This window comes from Dendrobates tinctorius, unplaced genomic scaffold, assembly GCF_039654945.1.
Source record: "Dendrobates tinctorius isolate UK_male_01 unplaced genomic scaffold, ASM3965494v1 ptg000187l, whole genome shotgun sequence".
Lineage (NCBI taxonomy): Eukaryota > Metazoa > Chordata > Amphibia > Anura > Dendrobatidae > Dendrobates > Dendrobates tinctorius.
Window position 1 is genome coordinate 2,867,772 of NW_027361854.1, and position 24,849 is coordinate 2,892,620.

Sequence of the window (24,849 nt, forward strand, 5' to 3'; positions counted from 1 at the left end):
CACAAAAAAAATGTAAGAAAGACTCAAAAATGTAAATGAAAGAATGAAAGTAACCTCCTTTACCTAATAGGTGCAGAAACACTGTAGAAAATCTGCAACATAAAAACTTACAGTGGGTACATTCCCACGATCAGTGTTTGTTAACGTTTTCATGCAGCTGAATTTCTGCATGAAACACTAGTGTTTTTCCTTGAGGTTAAAACCATTCAATTTGGATAATCCTCAAAAATATTTTTCACCTTACAGTAAGATGAAAATGAAGGTTCTTTGTGCACAAATTGGCCAATGCATGTAAGCCCATCAGCCATGACAAGGTGACCTCCCCCTGATGGGTCCCTGCTCTACCGTACATAAGCCACTTCTGGGCCACCAGCCTACAAATTTGGACAAACATGTCACTGCCGGGCTAAGCCTACAACTTATGGGCAGGTAGAGCTGATTGCGGCCACCTCCAAGGCCAATGGGAGGGGTGCAAGATCAGACTGGAGGCAGTCAGCAAATAAATAGACAAAAAAAAACGACCAGCACCTCCTTATGTGAACACGTGCAAGTTGCAAAAAATGCACAATATAGACAAAAATACAGCAGCACGTGTGCATGAATCTAGGCCATGTGAAAGCACAGAAACACATTAAAACCATTCAATTTGGATAATAATCCTCAAAAATATTTTTCAAAAAAAATTGTAAACTTACAGTAAGATGAAAATGAAGGTTCTTAGTGCACAAATTGGCCAATTCATGTAAGCTCATCAACCATGGCAAGGTGACCTCCCCCTGATGGGTCCCTGCTCTACCGTACATAAGCAAATTCTGGGCCACCCGCCTACAATTTTGGACAAACGTCACTACCGGGCTAAGCCTACAATTTATGGGCAGGTAGAGCTGATTGCGGCCACCTGCAAGGCCAATGGGAGAGGTGCAAGTTCAGACTGGAGGCACCCAGCATCCAGCAACTAAAAAGACAAAAAAAAAAAAACGACCAGCACCTCCTAATGTGAACACGTGCAAGCTGCAAAAGCAGCACAATATAGACAAAAAGAATACAGCAGCACATGTGCATGAATCTAGGCCATGTGAAAACACAGAAACACATTAAAACCATTCAATTTGGATAATGATCCTCAAAAATATTTTTTTCAAAAAATTTTTTAAACTTACAGTAAGATGAAAATGAAGGTTCTTAGTGCACAAATTGACCAATTCATGTAAGCCCATCAGCCACGGCAAGGTGACCTCCCCCTGATGGGTCCCTGCTCTACCGTACATATGTCACTTCTAGGCCACCAGCCTACTATTTTTGACAAACATGTCACTACTGGGCTAAGCCTGAAGTTTCAAAGTGCTCACCACACATCTAAATAAAGCCATAGATGGGTCTAGTTTCCAAAATGCCGTCATTTGTAGGGCAATTCCACTGTTTAGGCACTTCAGGGGCTCTCCAAACGCGGCATGGTGTCGACCTTTGATTCAAACCAATTTTGTATTCCAATAGTCAAATGGCGCTCCTTCCCTGCTGTGCACCCAAAGAATAGTTTTCCTCCACATATGTGGTATTGGCGTACTCAGGAGAAATCACACAACAAATTTTATGGTGCAGTTTCCTCTGTTACCCTTGTGAAAATTAAAACTATGGTGCTAAAATAAAAATTAATTAATTCTTGTGAACCACCTAAAGGGATAATAAACTTCTTGAATGTGGTTTTGTGTACCTTGAGGGGTGCATTTTTTAGAATGGTGTCACTTTTGGGTATTTTCGGTCATATGGGCCCCTCAAAGTCACTTCAAAGGTGATGTGGTCCCTAAAAAATGGTTTTGTAAATTTTATGAAAAAATTATAATTTGCTGATCAACATTTAATCTTTATAACTTCGTAACAAAAAAACATTGTTTCAAAAACTGTGCTGATGGAAAGTAGACATGTGGGGAATGTTATTTATTAACTATTTTGTGTGACATAACGCAAAGATTAAATTTCTGAAAATTGTGAAATTTTCGCCAAATTTCCAATATTTTCAGAAATAAATGCAAGTCATATCGAACAAATGTTACCACTAACATGTACAATATGCCACAAAAAAGCAATCTCAGAATCAGTGGGATACGTTGAAGCATTAGAGTTATAACCTCATAAAGTGACAGTGGTCAGAATTGTAAAAATTGGCCCGGTAACGAATGCAAAAACAGGCTGTGGTGCGAAAGGGTTAAAGGGATTTTGGAGATTGGAATAAAGTGGCCTTCCACCACTTATAGCAAGCCAACCTCATTCATGTAGATAGAAAAGAGCATCACTGCTTCAATATAGACAAAACAGACTTGTTTTTAATCTCATACTTCTCCATTAAGAATCTAATGGTAATACTCAAAAATAAGAAAAAGCATGCTAAAATTAGATGTCATATGCACAATCATGCACAGACTTCCTACTTGCCAATAGAAACATAATAGCCAGCATGAATCTAAAAGGATATTGGTTTATATACCTTAATTGTGGTTCATTTAGTCCAATAATGATGCTATATCAGAACATACTTTATTTCTATTAAATATGACATGTAAAGTTCAGCAATAATAGCAAGATCTAAAATGACCAGAAATAAGATTAAGAACACATTCAAAAAAATCTCCTTTTCTTGGAAAAGGTAGGTGTACAACATGGAATGGAAACATTTTCTATTAGTATTGGTTTTTAGCAAAGTGTAAGCGCATTAAAAATGTGAAAAGTATTTGAATGATAATATTCTATCATGATAAATATAGGTCACTGACCTATTAATGGCATTTTGGTGCGCTGCCATTTGTCTTTTTGCTTTCATGTGGACCTCAGCTATAACCCACACTACCCAAACTGCCCCAAGATTCCACAATCTAATAGGAAATTACTGTAATGGTTATCTTGGATTTCAGAATTAAACAATATGACTATAGTTAAACTAGAGCAATAAGGCATAAGAAATATATGGACAGGAAAAAGTATTCAGTTAATGAATTTTTTTGAGAACCCTGCTATTAGTAGTGGAAATAAAGAACGACAACAAATTCTCAAAAATAGAAGAACAAGAGAAACAGACTACAAGCTAAAATGTATCTATACAAATGCCCAGAGCATGGGAAACAAACAATGAGTATGGGCAGCATGGTGAATAGGTGGTTAGCACTGCAGTGCTGGGGTCTGGATTCAAATCCCACCAAGGATAACATCTACAAGGAGTATGTATGTCCTCCCCGTGTTTGTGTGGATTTCCTCTGGGTTCTCCGGTTTCCTCCCACACTCCCCAGACATACTGATAGGGAATTTAGATTGTGAGCCCCTTGTCTGTAAATTGTCTGTAAAGCGCTGTGGAATGATAGTGCTATATACAGTGGGTACGGAAAGTATTCAGACCCCTTTAAATTTTTCACTCTTTGTTTCATTGCAGCCATTTGGTAAATTCAAAAATGTTTTTTTTCCTCATTAATAAACACTCTGCACCCATCTTGATGGAAAAAAAATAGAAATTTTTGCAAATATAATAAAAAAGAAAAAACAAAATATAACATGGATATAAGTATTCAAAGACCCTTTGCTCAGACACTCATATTTAAGTCACATGCTGTCCATTTCCTTGTGATGCTCTTTGAGATGGTTCTACTCCTTCATTGGAGTCCAGCTGTGTTTAATTAAACTGATAGGACTTGATTTGTACAGGCACACACCCGTCCATGCAAGTTCTCACAGCTCACAGTGCATATCAGACCAAATGAGAAACATGAAGTCAAAAGGAACTGGCCAAGGAGCTCAGATACAGAATTGTGGCAAGGCACACATCTGGCTAAGGTTATAAAAGAATTTCTGCAGTACTCAAGGTTCCTAAGAGCACAGTGGCCTCCATAATTTTTAAATGGAAGAAGTTTGGGACCACCAGAAGTCTTCCTAGACCTGGCCGCCCAGCCAAACTGAGCAATCGTGGTAGAAGAGCCTTGGTGAGAGAGGTAAAGAACCCCAAGATCACTGTGGTTGAGCGCCACAGATGCAGTAGGGAGATGGGATGAAGTTCCACAAAGTCAACTATCACTGCAGCCCTCCACCAGTCGGGCCTTTTATGGCAGAGTGGCCCGACGGAAGCTTCTCCTCAGTGCAAGACATATGAAAGCCCGCATAGAGTTTGCTTAAAAACACATGAAGGACTCCCAGACTATGGAGAAATAAGATTCTCTGGACCGATGAGACAAAGATTGACCTATTTGATGATAATTCTAAGCGGTATGTGTGGAGAAAACCAGGAACTGCTCATCACCTGCCCAATACAATCCCAACAGTGAAACATGGGGGTGGCAGCATCATGCTATGAGGGTGTTTTTCAGCTGCAGGGACAGGACGATTGGTTGCCATTGAAGGAAGCATGAAGGTGGCCAAGTACAGAGATATCCTGGATGAAAACCTCTTGCAGACTGCTCTGGACCTCAGACTTGGCCAAAGGTTCATCTTCCAAAAAGACAATGACCCTAAGCACACAGCTAAAATAACGAAAGAGTGGCTTCAGAACAACTCTGTGACCATTCTTGACTGGTCCAGCCAGAGCCCTGACCTAAACAAAATTGGGCATCTCTGGAGAGAACTGAAAATGGCTGAAATGAGATAGTATACATGAGTGGCAAGGGGAAAAAAAAATCACTGACAAAGAATAATATGCAGGTAAAGGTACAGACAGTTATGTAAATTAACAACAATGTATAGAGAATATCCCTGCACACTCCACAACATAATTGAGGTACAAATATAGCCACAATATAATGAGGTATACAGGATTAAATACCAGTGTTGAAAGTACCATCCATATGCATAGAAACACTGAGAACAGTGAAATAGAGCCTAAAGCTCCTTACCCATTATAAGTGGTATGCCTCATAACCCTGGCACGCATTTTGTGTGGGCTACCGGGGGTTGAGCTATATGCACACATAGGTGGTATCACTGTGTACAATTTATAAACACAGATATAAAATTAACCTGATCGGTAAGCAAAAATAAATTAACGCCAAAATTGTAGGGGGTTTTTGGTCATTGAAACAAAAAAAAAATGCTGTAAGAAGCGATCAAAATGCCATATCTATTCCTAAATGGTAACAATAAAATTGTTTCCCCCTGCAAAAAATGAGCCATCACACAGCTGCATCGATTGAAGAATGTAAATGTTTTAGGTCTTAGAAAATGTTGACACAATCAAAAAATCGTAGTTACTTACCGATAATGGTATTTCTCTGATCCCATGACGGCACCACGGAGAGAGAGGGATCCGCCCTCAGGGACAGGAAACCTACAGATGAAAAAGGCGATACCTCTCTCCCACATCAGTTGGTTTACAGAGCATTACACAGAACTCTCAGCTGCAACTCAAACTGTTAAAAAAAAATCCAACATTAATCAAATTAGGCTTAACAAAGGCACCACGTGGCTAAGTACTAAAGCTAACTAACTCACTCTTATGTGCACACCTGTGTGTGTGAAAGGGAGGGGATGTACGGGTGCCGTCATGGGATCAGAGAAATACCATTATCAGTAAGTAACTACGATTTTCTCTTTCCCCAATGACGGCACCACGGAGAGAATTACAAAGATTGTACATCTAGGGAGGGACCACCGCCTCCAGAACCCTTTTCCCAAAGGTGAGATCTGAAGAGGAGGTCAAGTCTAGACGGTAATGTTTGAAAAATGTAGAGGGGGAAGACCAAGTGGCAGCTCTACATATCTGATCTATTGAAGCACCGGCTTTCTCTGCCCAGGATGATGCCACTGCCCTGGTTGAGCGGGCCCTTACGTCCTCCGGTATGGCCGCCCTGCAAGAGGAGTAGGATAGGGTGATGGCTTCTCTTATCCACCTCGCCAGTGTGGCCTTCGATACTTTTTGACCCTTACGAGGACCCTGAAAGCAAACAAACAGAGCCCTATCCTTCCTAAACTCCCTTGTGGTTGTTAAATATTGGACCAGGCATCTTTTTACATCTAAAGTGTGCAACACCTCTTCTGTTTTGTTTTTGGGATTGGGGCAAAAAGAGGGTAGGGAGATTTCCTGGGTCCTATGAAACTGTGAAGACACCTTGGGGAGATATGCTGGGTCGGTTTTAAGAATTACCCTATCATCCAGAATTTGCGTGAAGGGTGCGTGGGCAGACAGAGCTTGCATGTCACTAATGCGGCGGGCAGACGTTAAGGCTACGAGGAGGGAAGTCTTAAGTGACAATATTTTTAAAGGAGCCTCCGCTAGGGGTTCGAAGGGAGATTTGGTTAGTGCGTTTAGCACTATGTTTAGATCCCAGGGGGGGGGGTGTAGAGGGATCGGCCTGGACCTACTTGAGGCTCTAATGAATCTCCTAACCCATCTATTTTTGGCTAGGTCATGGTTATACAGAGCTCCCAAGGCCGCCACCTGTACTTTTAATGTGCTGGTAGCTAACCCCTTTTCCAACCCCCTCTGTAGGAATTCCAGAATCTTGGCTACAGGGATTTCGCCAGTTGGGTAAGAGCCTGACACTGACATGAACTTCTTCCACACTTTGCCATATGCTTTAGTGGTTACTGGCTTTCTACTTTGTAGTAGTGTGGATACCAAGTTTGACGAGAAGCCCTTGTTACTTAGGAGCTCCCTCTCAAAAGCCAAGCTGTCATGTATAGGTTTTTTATGTGGGGGGGATGCACTGGTCCCTGGGATAGCAGGTCTGGAGTTTCTGGTAGAACCCAGGGATCCATTATGGACATTCTTCTCAGCCAGGAGAACCATATTCTCCGTGGCCAGAAGGGCGCTATTACCACTACCGTTGCCTTGTCTTCCCGTATTTTCCTCAGTACTAAGGGGATGAGAGATATTGATGGGAAGGCGTAGGCCAGATGATAACCCCAGGGTATCGTGAAAGCGTCTAGCGCTACTGGGCCCCCCGGGGATCGATTGAGCAGGTTTCCAGCTTCCGATTCTGACGGTTCGCAAATAAGTCTATTTGTGGCCGGCCCCAGAGTTTCACAATCTGGTTGAAGATTAACTGGCTTAGTTCCCACTCCCCCTGTTTTAGACGTGTCCTGCTTAAAAAGTCCACCGTTCGATTTTCTGCACCTTTTATGTGAAGGGCTGTCAGGGATTCTAGATTGTGCTCTGCCAGGTGAAAGATGGATTTTGTTACCTCCATCAGTGGTCGAGATCTGGTGCCCCCCTGGGTGGTTTAGGTATGCCACCACTACCTGGTTGCCTGAGAAGACCCTTGTGTGATGGGAACAAAGGGAGTCCAGAAAATGAATGAGAGCTAGTTTTACTGCCAGCAGCTCCCTCATATTTGAGGAAGCGGACTTTCTTCCCTGGTCCCAGGCCCCCTGTGCCACTTGGCTGTCTAGATGTGCACCCCACCCCCAGGGGCTTGCGTCTGTAGTTAGGATCTTTGTTGCAGGCAATGTCCAAGGAACCCCCTTGACTAGATTGTCTGGAATTGTCCACCACGTTAAGGAATGTTTGGTCTCTGGTGAGATGTTTAACTGCATGTCTAAATTCCCGTGTAGGGAAGTGTTTGCGTCTAATATTCCCCATTGTAAGTCTTGAGTATGGCTCTGAGCCCACTGAACTGCTGGCATGCAGGCTGTCATGGACCCTAACAGTGACATTGCTTTTCTCAGGGTAGTGTTTGGGGAGGCTATCATTTGTGACGCCATTTGTGTCATTTTTTGAACCTTTGCCTGCGGCAGATAACATTTCTGTTCGATTGAATCCAGTGTTATCCCCAAATACTCCTGCACCTGACTTGGTACGAGTTTGGACTTGGGCAAGTTCAGCATCCACCCTAGACTCAGTAGGGACCTCATGACTATGTCCAATTGTTGCTTGCAGTGGTGAGAGGTGACCCCTATTATTAAGAGATCGTCCAGGTACGGGACTATCAGAATGTTTTGCTCTCTTATGTGGGCCATTACCTCTGACATTACCTTTGTAAATACCCTTGGAGCAATGGCTAGCCCGAAAGGGAGGGCTCTGAACTGATAATATTTTATCTCCCCCTGGATTGTCACCGCCACACTGAGGTATTTCCTGTGGTCTCTGTGGATGGGCACATGATAATATGCATCCCTCAAGTCTAATATGGCCATGAAGCAAGCTGGGGGAAGCATTTTTAAACAAGATTTTATCGTCTCCATTTTGAAGTGCTGAATTTCTAGAAATTTGTTCAGCCTTTTCAGATTTATGATCACCCTGTACGAACCGTCTGGTTTCTTGCGAAGGAACAGAGGGGAGTAGAAGCCCTTGCCCCTGTCTTGGTAGGGGACATCCTGTAATACGTTTTTCTCCCTTAGGTTCGCTATTTCTTGTTGTAGAGCCAGCTGCTCTTGTGATGTCCTTTGAGGGGTTATCACGAAAGAGTTGTTTGGAAGGGAAATGAATTTCAGCCTCAGACCTTCCTTTATCATGTCCAGTATCCAAGAACTCGCGGATATTTTCTCCCAGGCCTGGCGAAAGTATGATAATCTTCCCCCGACCCGGGGAATACGTTCATTGTGGTTTCTTGTTGTCGGGGTTTTTGTTAAACATAAAAAGCCTTTACTCTTGTTCCTTCTGTCCTCCCAACCTTCTTTGCTCCCTCTTGGCGGTTTCCACTGCATAAACCTTCTGTTCCGAAAGGGTCGTTTGTATGACTGGTTGGGGAACCCGGGAAAAGATTCTTTCTTGTCCCCAGCCTTGTCTAAGATGTTGTCCAGTATTGGGCCAAACAAGAATTCTCCCTCACACGGGATTGCGCACAATTTGGCTTTTGTCTGCAAATCTCCCGGCCAGCATTTCAGCCATAAGGTGCGTCTTGCGGCATTTGAAAAAGCCGCTGTCCTGGCTGCCAGTCTGGTTGAGTCTACTGACGCATCCGCCAGAAACGCTGCTGCTCCCTTCATTATGGAAACTGACCTCTGTATTGTTTCCCTCGGGACCTTCTCCTTTATTTGAGAATCTAAATGCTCCAGTCATACCATCAGGGCCCGTGCCGTACATGTGGCTGCTATGGCTGGCTTTAGGCCCCCTACTGCTGCTTCGCAAGCGTTTTTTTTTTTAAGTTTCAGCTTTCTTATCCACTGGGTCCTTCAGGGTGCCCATGTCTTCGAAGGGCAGGGCAAACTTTTTAGAGCCTTTTGCGACCGCTACATCTAATTTAGGAGCTTTGCTCCAAAAGGAGCAGGCCGGGTCGTCAAAGGGGTATTTCCTCTTTGGTGTTGAGAACTTTTTTGTCAGGCTTTTTCCACTCTCGCTTGATGAGGGAGTGGATTTTCTCATTAATCAGGAAAGCCCTCCATTTCTTTTGCTCTAGCCCTCCGAACATTATATCTTGGGCCGTTTTCTTGGGGCGTTCATCTACCAGCCCCATAGTTGTCCTCACAGCCTTTACCACGGCGTCAGTCTCCTCAATGGGAAAGCAGCTGCGTCTCCCTTCTGATGAAGAGGATTGTGAGGATGATGAATCACTTGAGTCGGATAGTTCGCTTCCCGACTCACTGATGCTCGACTCTGGGGATCTATGCCTGGACTGGCACTTCTTCTTTGAGGTCCTGGCGCCCTTAAGGGCATCTTCGATCTGAGTTTTTATTTATGTTTTGAGGTCTAAGGCAAACTCCGGGGATTCCTCTTGTATTGTCTGCTCTATGCAAGCCGCACAGAGCTTTTTCTCCCATTTAGGGGGTAGTTCCTCCGTGCATATAGCACATACCATGTGTTTAGATTTGGTAGTGCATTTACGCCCCTGATAAAGAAAAATTAATAGTCGCAAATTAGCAGATGGGCATTCACTGAGATCACTCACCCTCCTGTGGTACGAACGATACCGTCTCGGGCGTATGGATTATCTCCACTGCTGAATCCACTTCTGGCTGTGCCGCCATGGTGGAGCTTTGGCTGCGCCGCGATCTTGTGTGACTGCTGCTGCTGCGCTGCTGGGAAGAGTCGCACTGGCGCTGTTGGTGTTGGCGCTGTTCCTGCGTTTGCTGTGGTCCCTGCTTCGTGGACCGCCGCTGTGTCTCCTGCGGTTTCCCACTCATGGTGACCGCTTTCTTTTTCTCCTTTGCTCTTTTTAAACTTTTTTTTTTAATTTCCCGCTGCCGCCCCCTTCCCAGGGATCCCTGCGCCCTGCCGGAAGTACCGCGGCCCGCCAGAAGTCTCGCGCCGTACCACGAGATCACCCAGCGGTGCACCGCGCCTCCCTTTCCCTTAAGGGAGCTGACATGGCGCGCGTGCGCGCCCCCATCCTCCGGTGCACCGCACGTCCGGCGCCGGTTTCCTGTGGCCTCCCGATGCTGCACACCTGGCTCCGGTGGCCGCCGCCGCCCCCGCTGTGCGCTGCAGAGGCCTGCCCGCTTCCCGGCTCTCGGTGGCCCCACCTCCATCCCAGGTATGCAGGCTCTGCTGTAAGGCCCTCGGTGACCGCCGCCACCTGCCCGGCCCCTTATCAGATCGGCTGGGCTCTCCTGTAGTGACCGCCGTCACTATACTGCAGGAGGCCCCTTTTTTTTTCCTGGGATCGGCAGACTTCCTGGATTCTTCACTGCCTCTCTCCACTCACCCTCAAGGCCCACCGACCCCGATGGTGGTGCTTCGGGGGGAGCCTGTTCAAGGCCTCAACCCAGCTGAGGCAGGGAGCCCCGCTGCCTATTGCCGGTCTGGATCGGTCCCCGGAATCCTGCGACGACTTCCAGGTACGTGCTGTAGGTTCCCCGTCAGGGACAGGAAACCAAGTGATGTGGGAGAGAGGTACCGCCTTTTTCATCTGTAGGTTTCCTGTCCCTGAGGGCGGATCCCTCTCTCTCCGTGGTGCCGTCATGAGGGAAAGAGAAAATGTTTTCTTTTTACAAATTTCTAACTTTATTATTTTAGTTGTCAAAAAAAGTAGACAATCTGGTATCTTAATTGTACGGATGAGAATTGCTAAGTAATTTTTACCATACTGTACCTGTAGAAACAATTGCAAAAAAAAAAAAAAACATTTTCAGAATTGCAAGGATTTTCTTTCAAAATTTCATAGCACTTGAATTTTTTTTCCAGCTTTCCAGTACAAAATGTGGTAAAATTAATGTAATTCAAAAGTACAACTCGTCCCACAAAGAACATGTCTATGGGGACGGAAAAATGACTCCTTGACGAATGGAAGTAAAAAGAAAAAAATCCTAAAAACGAATATTGCCCTTGTTGGTAAAGGATTAAAAAGGAAAGAAAAAAAAAAACTTTCAAGAGAGAATTTTCTGTGCCAGAACGGCTTTTGGGGTTAAATTGAAGGAATGGAAATTCTTCTGGGCATACGGAGTTGAAAAAAATGGAATCCATCGCTGGATTCCATCATGTGATGGACGGCGACAGATCCGTCGCCCATAGGTGTCCATTGCAGCAAACGACGGACGGCAATGGATCCGTCGCTGTCCGACTATTTGACGGAGACAAAAAACATTCCTATGGACGTTTTCTCCGCCCGACGGACACAGACTTTCCGACGGTCTTAGGCTGTGTGCACACGCTGCGGATTTTGCTGCATTTCTGCAGCGGTTTTGGCCGCTGTGGACCTGCAGCAGTTTCTGCTGCGGTGTACAGTACCATGATTCCCTATGGGAGTCAAAAACCGCAATGCAGACGGTGCAAAATTTTCCGCGCGGATTATCTGCGGTTTTCAATCCGCAGAAAGAATTGACATGTCAATTCTTTCTGCGGATTCCGCTGCGGTTTGCCATCTCCTCCATTGAGGAGATGAAAAACAGCAGGGCAAAACCGCAGAGCAATTCGCAGGTCTTTTGACCTGCGGATTTTACAAAATCCGCGCGGATGAATCCGCACCTAATCCGCAGCGTGTGCACACAGCCTTATATAGACAGGTGTGTGCCTTTACAAATCAAGTCATATCAGTTTAATTAAACACAGCTCCTTCCAATGAAGGAGTGGAACCATCTGAAGGAGGCTCACAAGGAAATGGACAGCATGTGACTTAAATATGAGTGTCTGAGCAAAGGGTCTGATTACTTATGACAGTTTTTCTTTAATAAATTTTCAAAATTTCTACATTTGTTTTTTTCAGTCAAGATGGGGTGCAGAGTGTACATTAATGAGAAAAAAATATGAACTTTTTAAATTTACCAAATGGCTGCAATGAAACAAAGTGAAAAATTTAAAGAGGTCTGAATACTTTCTGAACCCACTGTATATATATATACATATACACACATATACACAAACATTCATACATGAGGGTGGGGGTGATCTGAACTTAGGGTTTTTTTTTGTTTTTACCTTTTACTGTATGTTTGTCTCGTTAGGTGCTTGAACTTGCAATTGTCTGATCACTTATGCTATAAGCAGTAATGGCACAATATTGCAGCATATGGTAGAAATCACTCTCTTTTGAAGCACAGGCTGAGTTACAGTGAAGCTCTGTGTTGACATGCACAGAGTTCTTTAACCCCTTTCTGACATCTGACGTACTATCCCTTCCACGTGACCTGGGCCCGTATGACCGTGAACGAGATGGTACGTCATCGCGATCAGCTGCGCTCACGGGGGAAGCGCAGCTGATCGCGGCCGGGTGTCAGCTGATTATCACAACTGACAACCGGCACTATGTGCCAGGAGTGGTCACCGACTGCCTCCAGCACATTAACCCCTGGCACACTACGATTAAACATGATCGCAGTGTGCTGGGAGCATAGGGAACAATCAGGCAGGGAGGGGGCTTCCTGCATGCTTTGCTGAGCCCGTCGGAACAACGCGATGTGCTTGCGTTGTCCCAAGGGCCTCCTTCCTGCAGACCCCCGGACCCAATATGGCTGCAGGGGCCTTCGGGGTCCTGCAGGGAGGCGGCTTTCTCAGTGTTTGCTGAGAGCAGGCGCTGAGAAAGCCTCCTGCAGTGTCTGTCAGATCAGCGATCTGACACTATACAGTGATGTCCCACACTGGGACAAAGTAATAAAGTGACAAAAAAAAGTGTAAAAATATTTTTAAACAATTCTTAAATAAATAAAAAATATTCCCTAATAAATTCTTTTTTGTAAATAAAAAAAAATAAAAGTACACATATTTAGTATTGCTGCGTCCGTAACAACACGCCCTATAAAACTGTTCCACTAGTTAACCCCTTTAGAGAACCCCTTAAAAAAAACCAAAAAAAAAACCAATGCATCATCATCTTATCTTACCGCCAATCAAAAAATGCAATAACACGCGATCAAAAAGACGAACATAAATAAACATGGTACCGCTGAAAACGTCATCTTGTCCCGCAAAAAACAAGCCGCCACACAGCATCAGCAACAAAAAAATAAAAAAGTAATAGCTCGCAGAATAAAGCGATGCAAAAATAATTTTTTATATAAAATTGTTTTTATTGTATAAAAGCGCCAAAACATAAAAAAATATAAATGAGATATCGCTGTAATTGCACTGACCGGAAGAATAAAACTGCTTTAGCAATTTTCCCACACGCGGAATAGTGTAAACACCCCCTCAAGAAATTCATGAAATGCTGGTTTTTGTACATTCTGCGTCCAAAAAAATTGGAATAAAAAGCGATCAAAAAATATCACATGCCCGAAAATGGTACCAATAAAACGTCAACTCGTCCTGCAAAAAATAAGGCCCCACATGACTCTCTGGGTCAAAATATGGAAAAATTATAGCTCTCAAAATGTGGTGATACAAAAACTATCTTTACAATAAAAAGCGTCTTTTAGTGTGTGACAGCTGCCAAACATAAAAACCTGCTATAAATAGTAAATCAAACGCCCCCTTTATCACCCCTAGTTAGGGAAAAATAATAAAATTTAAAAAAAAATGTATTTATTTCCATTTTCCCATTAGGGTTGAGATTAGGGTTAGGGGTGTGTTGGAGTTAGGGTTGTAGTTAGAATTGGGGGGTTTCCACTGTTTAGGCACATCAGGGGCTCTCCAAACGCGACATGGCATCTGATCTCAATTCCACCCAATTCTGCGTTGAAAAAGTAAACCATGCGCCGTGGTTTACCCCCACATATGGGGAAAAAAAAACTTGGGGGTGAAAAGATCATGTTTTATAAGAAAATATGATATTTTAATTGTATGGCTGTACGTTATAAACTTCTGTGAAGCTCTTGGGGGTTCAAAGTTCTCACTACACATCTAGAGAAGTTCCTTGGGGGGTCTAGTTTCCAAAATGGTGTCATTTGTGGGGGGGTTTCCACTGTTTAGGCACATCAGGGGCTCTCCAAATGCGATAAGGCGTCAAGTCAATTCTGTGTTGAAAGTCAAACGGCGCTCATTCCCTTCCAAGCTCTGCCATGCGCCCAAACAGTGGTTTACCACCAATATATGAGGTATCAGCGTACTCAGGACAAATTGCACAATAACTTTTGGGGTCCTGTTTCCCTTGGGAAAATGAAAATTGGGGGTGAAAAGATCTTTTTTTGGAAAAAATATGATTTTTTAATTGTACAGCTGTATGTTATAAACTTCTGTGAAGCCCTTGGGGGTTCAAAGATCTCATCACACATCTAGATAGGTTCCTTGGGGGGGGTCTAGTTTCCAAAATGGGGTCACTTTTGGGGGGTTTCCACTGTTTAGGCACATCAGGGGCTCTCCAAACGCGACATGGCGTCCAATCTCAATTCCAGCCAATTTTGCATTGAAAAAGTCAAACGACACTCCATTCCTTCCGAGCTCTGCCATGCGCCGAAAGAGTGTTCCACCCCACATATCAGGTGTCAGCGTACTCCGGCCAAATTGCACAATAACTTTTGCAGTCCAATTTCTCCTGTTACCCTTGGTAAAATAAAAAAAATTTAACCTGAAGTCATTTTTTTGTGAAAAAAAGGTAAAATGTTCATTTAAAAAAAAAAAAAAAAACATTCCAAAAATTCCTGTGAAGCACCTGAATGGTTAATAAACTTCCTGAATGTGCGTACCGTCAGGAGTGCAGTTTCTAGAATGGTATCACTTTTGGGTATTTTCTGTCATATAGACCCCTCAAAGTGACTTCAAATGTGATGTGGTCCCTAAAAAAAATGGTGTTGTAAAAATGAGAAATCGCTCGTCAACTTTTAACCCTTATAACTTCCTAACAAAAAAAAAAAATTGGTTCCAAAATTGTGCTGATGTAAAGTAAACATGTGGGAAATGTTACTTAAGTTTTTTGTGTGCCATATCTCTGTGATTTAAGGGCATAAAAATTCAAAGTCAAAAAAATTGCAACATTTTCGCCAAATTTCCATTTTTTTCACAAATAAACGCAAATTATTTGAATTAAATTTTACCACTAACACGAAGTACAATATGTCACGAGAAAACAATGTCAGAATCACCGGGATCCATGGAAGTGTTCCAGAGTTATTACCTCATAAAGGGACAGTGGTTAGAATTGTAAAAATTGGCCCGGGAGTTAACATGCAAACCACCCTTGGGGGTAAAGGGGTTAACAGACCCCAGCTGTTATAGCAACATATCGGCGCCCCGCAATCATGCTGTGGGGCTGTGAATGGTCGCAAAGAATGATGCTCCCCCATGTCGGCATACTGAAAATAGTCACGGAGCTCTACCCGCGCGACATCCATATTGTCAGATGTTCAATAAATTGGATTAATTTGGAAACCTTATCTTCTCATGACTTATTGAGTGCCGAAGGTTATTATTTTCTCGATATATACTTGTTTTCCTTTGAGCACCATACCCCAACATTGAGCGCACTACCTTTGACGTATTGGTCTTCCTGGAACATTAATATTGTTGTTTCTAAAATGATTATGAACTTGGTTTCTTTGTATTATTTGAGGTCTGAAAGCATTGGTTCTTTTACATAATTTTGATCATTTCTCATTTTTAGAAAAATACAAAATTTATTGCTTGGAAATTCGGACACATGCTGTCAGTAGTTTATAGAACAAAAGAACAATTTACATTTTACTCAAAAATATACCTATAAATAGAAAAATCAGACAAACTGAAAATTTTGCAGTGGTCTCTTAGTTTTTTGCCAGAGCTGTATATCTACCACCTCGGTAGTAAGGCTTCTTTTACACTTCCCAAGTTTTTTGCAGGCCTTTTTGTCGTAATTTTCACGGTCTGCCGCAAAAACGGGCCACAAAAATCTTTTTAGGATCGCGGTTTATGTTTTAAGAAGTTGGCTGAAAAGAACGGCGTTCCGTAAATACGGTGTAACGCAAAAACAAGCTTCCGTTGTTTTTGCGGCTCCAATTCTTTTAAATTGGGGCCGTGTCCGTAAGCCGTGAAAAATATCGAGCAAGTGCAATATTTTTCCACGGCCATAAGTACGTCCCTCACAGCTATACGGCACTCAGACGAATTCTTGCGGACCGTTTTTGAGGCCCGCAAAAACACGGCAAGTGTAAAAGAACCCTAAGGGATCATTTTCTATTACGTAGTACAGTTAATTTATCCTGTACACCTCTTGACTTGTGTTCTCACTTTACGATGCATAGCCATTGCCCTTCCAGGCAACAGGAGCTGGTTTAGGGACTAAGGCCTTGTGTCCTGCACACATTACAAGGTGAGCATATTTAATGTCGATAGGGGATTATACGCATTAGTATAGACATTACTTTTCTACAAGTAGTAGAAACAACAAGGCACTCATCAAGCAGTTCGTGGAAGGTGCACAAGTAGGTCTCCAGCCCATATAACAGTAATACAAAAAAACTTGGCACTCAAATGGGAAATAAAGTGAATCTTTGTTTTATTGGCATCCAGATTATAAGTGTTAACACATAATCTGGATGCCAATAAAACAAAGATTCACTTTATTTCCCATTTGAGTGCCAAGTTTTTTTGTATTATTACTTTTCTACAAGCGCTTTTTCTGTACTCCTCCAATGTCAGCAAGCAGTTAATCCTGAATGCTCTATATGTCTTTTCAACTCTGCAAGCTTATATCTGGTAACCACCTCTTTCAATCTCTGCTCTGAATCAACTCTTCCATTCAATGTCAGCAAGCAGTTAATCCTGAATGCTCTATATGTCTTTTCAACTCTGCAAGCTTATATCTAGTATATAGTTATTTCAACTTACTCTGTTTGTCCCCTTATGTTGTGAGGTCAAGAAACTTTTCAAAGTGCTTTATGATCCATGTAGTGCTGGACATTTGTTTATTTGACCACAACATTTTATTGGTTCCTGCTGTCTCAATTTAGTTTGATTGATTAACGAGAAGAGAGAGCGCCAAAAAAAAAAAAAAATCTTAGCCGTAACCTCCTATATATTCAGACATATCTAGGGGGAGCATTTATGCAGGGGGCATTTAAGCACACTTTATTGAAGTACAGTTTATTGAAGTACTGGCAGTTATAACATGGATGTTAGACAGGGCAGGAGACAGGTAAGACATTTATACACATCTACTCCCTTTACATTTGGAGTACAACAAATATATACCATATGCATTTGTGTAATTTATATCCTGGCCGCTGCATTCACACACATCCACCGCCCTGGCATTAACTATTTACACTCCATCCAAATTGGCCCCTCACTCCTTTCCTCTCCTATGTATAGCACTCACACTCTTTTCACATTGTTAAATTGCACAGATCCAGTCAGTCCTACCATTCAACATAAGAGACGCTCTCACAAATCACTTAACCATCTGCTCACTCTTTCTATCCTCCTTCTCCTAGTCGCAGGAGACATTGCTCCCAACCCTGGTCCCCCATGTTATAGAAAGTCAAACCCCCCAACTGCTACACTCAGAAACCCCTCTAATCTTATTAATATTCCCTCCCTGCCATCTCTCTTAATTGTGCACTTTGGAATTCTCGTTCAGTGTGTAACAAACTCTCCTTCATTCGTGACTTTTTCCTTTCTAATTCTCTTAACCTCCTGGCTCTTACTGAAACCTGGATCCAGCAGTCAGACACTACCGCTGCTCTTTCATACGGGGGACAACACTTCTCTCATACCCCAAGATCAGATAATAGAGCAGGTGGAGGCGTTGGTCTGCTCCTATCACCAAAATGTACCTTTCAGGTTATCCCTCAACTACCCTCACTCATCTTCCCTTTTTTTGAGGTCAATGCCGTCAGACTCAACACCCCCTTCTCCATGCAAGTGGCGGTAGTGTATCGTCCTCCCGGCCCCTCCCATCAGTTCCTGGATCATTTTGCCACTTGGCTTCCACATTTTATCTGTGACATCCCTACCCTCATCCTGGGAGATTTCAACATCCCCATTGCTCTTCCCCTCTCACCATCTGCTACTAACCTTTTATCTCTAACCTCCTCATTTGGCCTTTCGCAGCTTACTAATTCTCCAACGCATGAAGACGGAAACTCCCTCGACTTGGTCTTCTCTCGGCTTTGTGCAGTGGATGATTTTGCAAACTCCCCTCTCCTGCTCTTTGACCACAATCTTCTTTCATTCTCTATCAAGAACTGCCAGGCTGCTAAGGTCACCCCCACTGTCCATATTTATAGAAACATACAGGCCATTAACACCCAGAAACTTATTAAGAACTTGCAGTCTTCATTGGCCCCTATCTCCTCCCTCTCATGTCCTGATTCTGCATTGAAGTATTACAATGAAACACTTCAAAGTGTCCTGGATGAATTTGCCCCTCCTATAAATAGAACACCACAACGCAGACGGCGACAACCCTGGCACACGGTGCAAACACGCTTCCTGCAGTGGTGCTCCAGGTGCGCCAAACGTCTGAAGAAAATCCAATCTACACGAAGATTTCATCCATTTTAAGCTTATGCTTAGAACATACAACACTGCCCTTCACCTCTCCAAACAAGTCTATTTCAACACCCTCATCACCTCACTGTCCAATAACCCGAAACGTCTCTTTGACACTTTTCATTCTCTACTCAACCCAAGAGTACAGGCCCCAACCATGGAGCTCCAAGATGAAGATCTGGCCAATTACTTCAAAGAAAAAATTGACCAGATTCGACAGGAAATTATCTCCCAATCACCTCATACCATGCACTGTCCTCCCTCCCCCACTGCATCTAGCTCACTCTGATTTTGAACCCGTCACAAAAGTAGTAAGCATGCTCCTTGCATCTTCTCACCCAACCACTTGCACCAGTGACCCATTTCCGTCACATCTCCTCCAGTCCCTTTCCCCTGCTGTCGCCCCTCACCTAACTAAAATATTTAACCTCTCTTCTGGAATCTTTCCCTCCTCATTTAAGCATGCCATCATACATCCACTACTTAAAAAAACCATCCCTCGACCAAAACTGTGCCGCTAACTATAGACCTGTCTCTAATCTTCCCTTCATCTCTAAACTCCTGGAACGCCTGGTCCACTCCCGCCTTATCCGCTATCTCTTTGATAACTCTCTTCTCGATCCTTTCCAATCCGGTTTTCACTCTTTACACTCTACTGAAACTGCCCTCACTAAAGTCTCTAATGATCTACTAACAGCAAAATCAAATGGTCATTACTCCATGCTAATTCTCTTGGATCCCTCTGCAGCATTTGACACTGTGGATCACCAGCTCCTCCTCACTATGCTCCGTTCCATTGGCCTCAAGGACACCATTCTCTCATGGTTCTTCTCCTATCTCTCTGACCGCTCCTTTACTGTATCTTTTGCCGGTTCCTCCTCCTCTCACCTTCCCCTTACTGTTGGGGTTCCTCAAGGATCGGTTCTAGGCCCCCTCCTCTTCTCCTTGTACACTGCCCCTATTGGTCAAACAATCAGTAGATTTGGCTTCCAGTACCATCTCTATGCTGATGACACTCAATTATACACTTCTCCTGACATCACGCCAGCCTTTCTAGAAAACACCAGCGATTGTCTAAACGCTGTGTCTAGGCCCCCTCCTCTTCTCCTTGTACACTGCGATAGGCTCCCGAAACGCACGTCGGGGCGGGTACCTGGTCCTTTCACTTGTCTCTGTGCACGGACATCTTAATCGGTAATGTAGGACAGATTTATCTTTTATGTCATGACTTTGTGTAATATATCCTGATGGTATCATTGCTATACTGAGTGTCCCCACATCACTCTTTTGTGTCATGACTCTGTGTTATATATCTTGATGGTATCACTGCTATACTGAGTGGGCTATGTTCCCACATTACACCTTGTGTGTCTGATATAACACTTGTGTTTTTTTTCCTTGTGTCCTCCCCATTTGGGTTATGCTTCAGTGACATGTGAGGACTTTGGTGCCTTTTTTATGACAAGTTACCAATTTATACAAATTTTTATCTGTATTGTCCTTGCCCTGTATCCTAAATAAAGCAGTTTTATTTATTGACCTGTTTGTTGTCAGGAAGTTTTTCTTTCTTCCTCCCCCTTGCACATGTCCTTGTACACTGCCCCTATTGGTCAAACAATCAGTAGATTTGGTTTCCAGTACCATCTCTATGCTGATGACACTCAATTATACGCTTCTTCTCCTGACATCACACCAGCCTTTCTAGAAAACACCGGCGATTGTCTAAACGCTGTGTCTAACATCATGTCCTCACTATATCTGAAACTGAACCTGTCAAAAACTGAACTCCTTGTGTTTCCTCCCTCCACTAATGTACCTATACCCTACATTGCCATTTCTGTGTGTAGTTCCACTATTACTCCCCAGCAACAGGCCCACTGTCTTGGGGTCATACTTGATTCCGAGCTTTCCTTTGCCTCCCACATTCGATCACTGGCTCGCTCTTGTCATATGCACCTCAAAAACATTTCTAGAATTCGACCTTTTCTTACTTTTGACTCTGCAAAAACTCTGTTTCTCTTATTCATTCTCGTCTCGACTATGGTAACTCTCTTCTAATCGGTCTCCCTCTTACCAAACTCTCCCCTCTCCAATTTGTCTTGAATGCTGCAGCGAGGATCATATTCCTCACCAATCGTTACACCGATGCCTCTACCTTGTGCCAGTCATTACACTGGCTACCCAGCCACTCCAGAATTCAGTATAAACTTATTACCCTCACCCACAAAGCCCTCCATGGCTCAGCACCACCCTACATCTCCCTTGTTTCAGTATACCACCCTACCCGCGCCCTCCGTTCTGCTGATGACCTGAAGTTAGCATCCTCAATAGTCAGAACCTCCCACTCCCGTCACCAAGAATTTACACGTGCTGCGCCAATTCTCTGGAATGCACTTCCCAGGTCAATATGATTAGTCCCCAATCCCCACAATTTTAAGCGTGCCCTGAAAACGCATTTATTCAGACTGGCCTATCACCTCAACACATTAACCTAATCTATCCCTGTGTGGCACAGCCAAAAGTTTTACCATAACCAGATTCCCCGCATCATGTTCCCACATGCTTTATGCATCCATTAGCCCTCTGTGTTTGTACTGTTACACACTTAACATTATGGCTGGTCCATACAATCTGTGCAACTGTTACCACCCACCTTTCGTGTCTACCTCTTTCCTCATAGACTGTAAGCTTGCGAGCAGGGCCCTCTTTCCTCTTGGTATTTGTTATAATCTATGTGATTATTGTTATGCTGTAATGTCTATTGTCTGTACAAATCCCCTCTGAAATGTAAAGTGCTGCGGAATATGTCGGCGCTATAGAAATAAAATGTATTATTATTACTAGCATTCTGTTATAAATGGGACAATTTGAATCATGGTATACATCACTTAGGCAATTAACTGGATATGCAATACAATATTAGGCTATGTTCACACTTTGCGATTTTGCAGATTGTTTGTTTTTTTAAGCCAAGTTTAAGCTGCTTACAAAAAGCATGCTTTGCTTAGTTTTGCTGCTTTTTTACTGCATTTTTGTCAAGGTATATTTGCTTCTTGTGCATGCGGATAAAGTTTAGTGCATAAAAAAAAATCTGATTCAACGTCATCAGGTTTTGGCACCAAAAACAAAGAAAAACCTGATACCTGCGTTTTTAGCACTACCCAATGATTTCAATAGGTGAAAAAACGCTGCAAAAATGCTGAAAGAAGTGACATGTTAAATTTAGCAAAAACTAAACTCTTCGACAAAACAGAAGGGAAAAAAACAAGCTGTGTGCAAAAAATTTCAAAAATCCCTTAGACTTTGCTGATACTGTGAAATTCAGCAGAAAATGTGCATAAAAAATGCTGCAAAGACGCAATGTGTGAACATAGCCTAACTACGGCTTCTAATAAAAATGCCAGATATGTAGAGGATATAGGTTATGGTGCACTTCTCCTACGTCGCTATCATAGACTGGGTTATGGTGTGCTCACCTTGTCTTACTGCGTTCTCCATCCATGGCATAGAAGGTGAATCCACCATAACCTACATCCTCCACATATCAGTTGTTCTTGTTTAAGCTGTAGAATAAATTCTTCTTGCTCTTGGCAATTAACAGGGCATACAGGGTTGTGTTTAAAGGCAATCTATCTCATGGTGCCAACTGTCCCACTATAAACATTTCTGCGAATGCAGGTATTTTTTGTTTTTAAATGCTTTATTCTCGACAGAAATGCAGCAGATTCAAACCGTTAAAGAGTCCTATATTTCGAAATGAAAAAATATTCCTAAATGGAGTAAGATCATAATTAAACTTCTAGGTTTCATATTTTTTTTTTTTATTAGGAAGAAAATGTCAGAGTCCTTCGGGGAGAAAGAAATCTGTAGTTGTGACAAATGAGAGTTGAAGCAATAAAGCATTCAGTATTAAGCCTAGGGGTGTGTGTGGATGAAGGGGAAGAATGCAGGATAAAGCTTGAATGAGGTCAGTGTTGTAAAGCAATGAATTCCCAGATGTATAAAAAGTCCATTTGTAATTAGTGCCAGCCTACTTCCAACACAAATAGAAAAGTATTGTTAACATCCTCCTCTTGAATTCCATCATACACTCAACGAAGAAAAAGCCACAAAATACCTTAATCAGTTCGTACAGAAATAGTCATTGTATGGCCAAATATAGAAGTAATTAATAGTAATCAAAATGATTTGTACTAGCAAAGACTGTCCCACTAAACTGTAGAAGAGTCTGAATAGAACTATTTATGTGGTACACACTCATATTAAGTACACACACAAGCACTAAATGAGACACGCCAGATTAGAAATCATCTCGTATTTTGTTTATTAAATTTTTCATGTCCCCCCATTCTAAAAAGTAAAAAAAAAAGGAAAGTAATTCTTTACAATAATTTTTTAGATGCACAAACAAAGAAACAAGTCAATCTTTAAGCTGAAGTAGGAGTGCTAGACAATGCCAAACCGTTCTGATCTTTTCCTCTTCTTTGCCTGGAATAATAAGCAAAAAGTAGTAAAAATGTGAAATCTGAGCAAAAACCTGAATACATGTTGAATGTTCACCTTGCTAGGATGTTGCAGAGTGAGCGCTGGTTATCTGTGTTCATAGAAAAAAAATAGTGGCTGCTCTTCTTCATTAACCCAAACAGAACATTTGAAATAACAGTAAAGAAGTGGAAGGAGGCAATACACAGCTGGAATAGAGCGCTTTATGGATACTGCTTCCTGTTCAAACATCCCCCACTTTAGCAGCTCCCACTACGGTGCCCTTTGACCCACGATAGGGGCTAATTGGCCAGCTTTCCCCCCACCTGAGGCTGTTAGGAGGCACATGGGCTCTGTGGCACAGAGTTCACACTTCTGACAGAAGCCCTCCCATTTTTGCGTAAGGTAACCAGGAACCATCAAATGTGCATATTTGACCCCACATTCCAAGTTTTACAAGCCAATGCATAAGGTACATTGCCATCACACACTATTTCCAGCTGTGTTGTGCTGTTCAAAAAAAAACTACAAACCAATAAAGACAATAATAAGCTTGCAATAATTGTGACACATATTTTAGAAGTATTAACACATGCAGAGACAAAGTTTCACAAAAAAAATTGTCACTGCAAACCCGAGAATCCTCACAGCGTGCAGTGCACACTGTCAAGATTCTCCGGTGGTGGGAGTGAGCGGGCACTTGACCGCAAGTATAGAATCATGTGCCAAATAGATATGTGCGGCATAGATCAATACAAGTAAATCTAACGAGCCCGGACACGTCTAGTCGGAATGTGACCTGATGTATGCAGATTGCATTGTTGAGGTCCACCCATTCTCAGTGTAACAGTATCCTGACAGCACGGCCTGTGGGGATTCTCAAGTCTTCAGCCACATAAAGTGATTGGAGACTTGAACCCCAAGCTTGGGCAACCACTTTTAGCTCCTTAGTGCAGTCAGATGTGTTCAGAATTTCTACTCATTAGGGAACTTGAGCCACAGCTCCAGTGACAGCAGTGTGTGGTGGGGTCCTGTTCTCAGGAGAGGTTCTGCAGCAGGTTCATCAACCATAGAAATGTCACAATCCAAGTGCTCCAAGACATTGATGGGGAAATGAGGAGTACTTATAAGTCCAGGCACTATTGAATATTTAGTTTCGCCCTTAATTTTTCCTATAGAAGTTCTTCAAATTTTTTTAATAAAGCAGAAACCCTAAATTGCCTATATTTGCATACTAAACAGCACATCTCGCATAATAGGACCACAAGTATTTGTCCAGGTAAGGTCAATGCTAAGCCAACCCAACCACACTACAAGGTAGATAATCAGAAAACCAGGTAGACATATATAAACTTTAATAGTTTCTTATATGTACAGAGTCAGAATATCACCATCTGTAGTTCAACTGTGAGAGCCAGAAAAGGAAAATAGAAAGGGCTGAAATGTGTGATCTCTGGGAGGCAGATAGGCTTGCCCACGATGACAGAGTATCTCGGCTGGTAGTTGGGCGCTCTCTGTCAATGTGATTGGACACTTTGATGAGGTATTGATGTTTTTCTATTAGAGTCTGTATCCTACCTAAAGGTCACTAAACTATAAACCCAGCAAGAATGTTTTTTTCTTTTCTTTTAATTTGTTGCTTCTTATGGTCTGGTGTGTGGTATAGTAATGTAGCCATAAAACAT

The 24,849-nt window shown here is 42.8% G+C and overlaps 1 protein-coding gene across 2 annotated transcripts in view; it reads right to left on the reverse strand.

Annotated features, from left to right (window-relative positions):
• Positions 1 to 22,989: 22,989 nt before the first annotated feature.
• Positions 22,990 to 24,849, reverse strand: part of SARNP (SAP domain containing ribonucleoprotein) — a 156,845-nt gene continuing 154,985 nt past the window's right edge. For both annotated transcript variants that reach the window (XM_073552229.1, XM_073552228.1), the window contains exon 11: positions 22,990 to 23,170. In XM_073552229.1, coding sequence (XP_073408330.1) covers positions 23,129 to 23,170 — 42 coding nt within the window. In that variant the 3' untranslated portion in view covers positions 22,990 to 23,128. The remainder of the gene's footprint in view (positions 23,171 to 24,849) is intronic.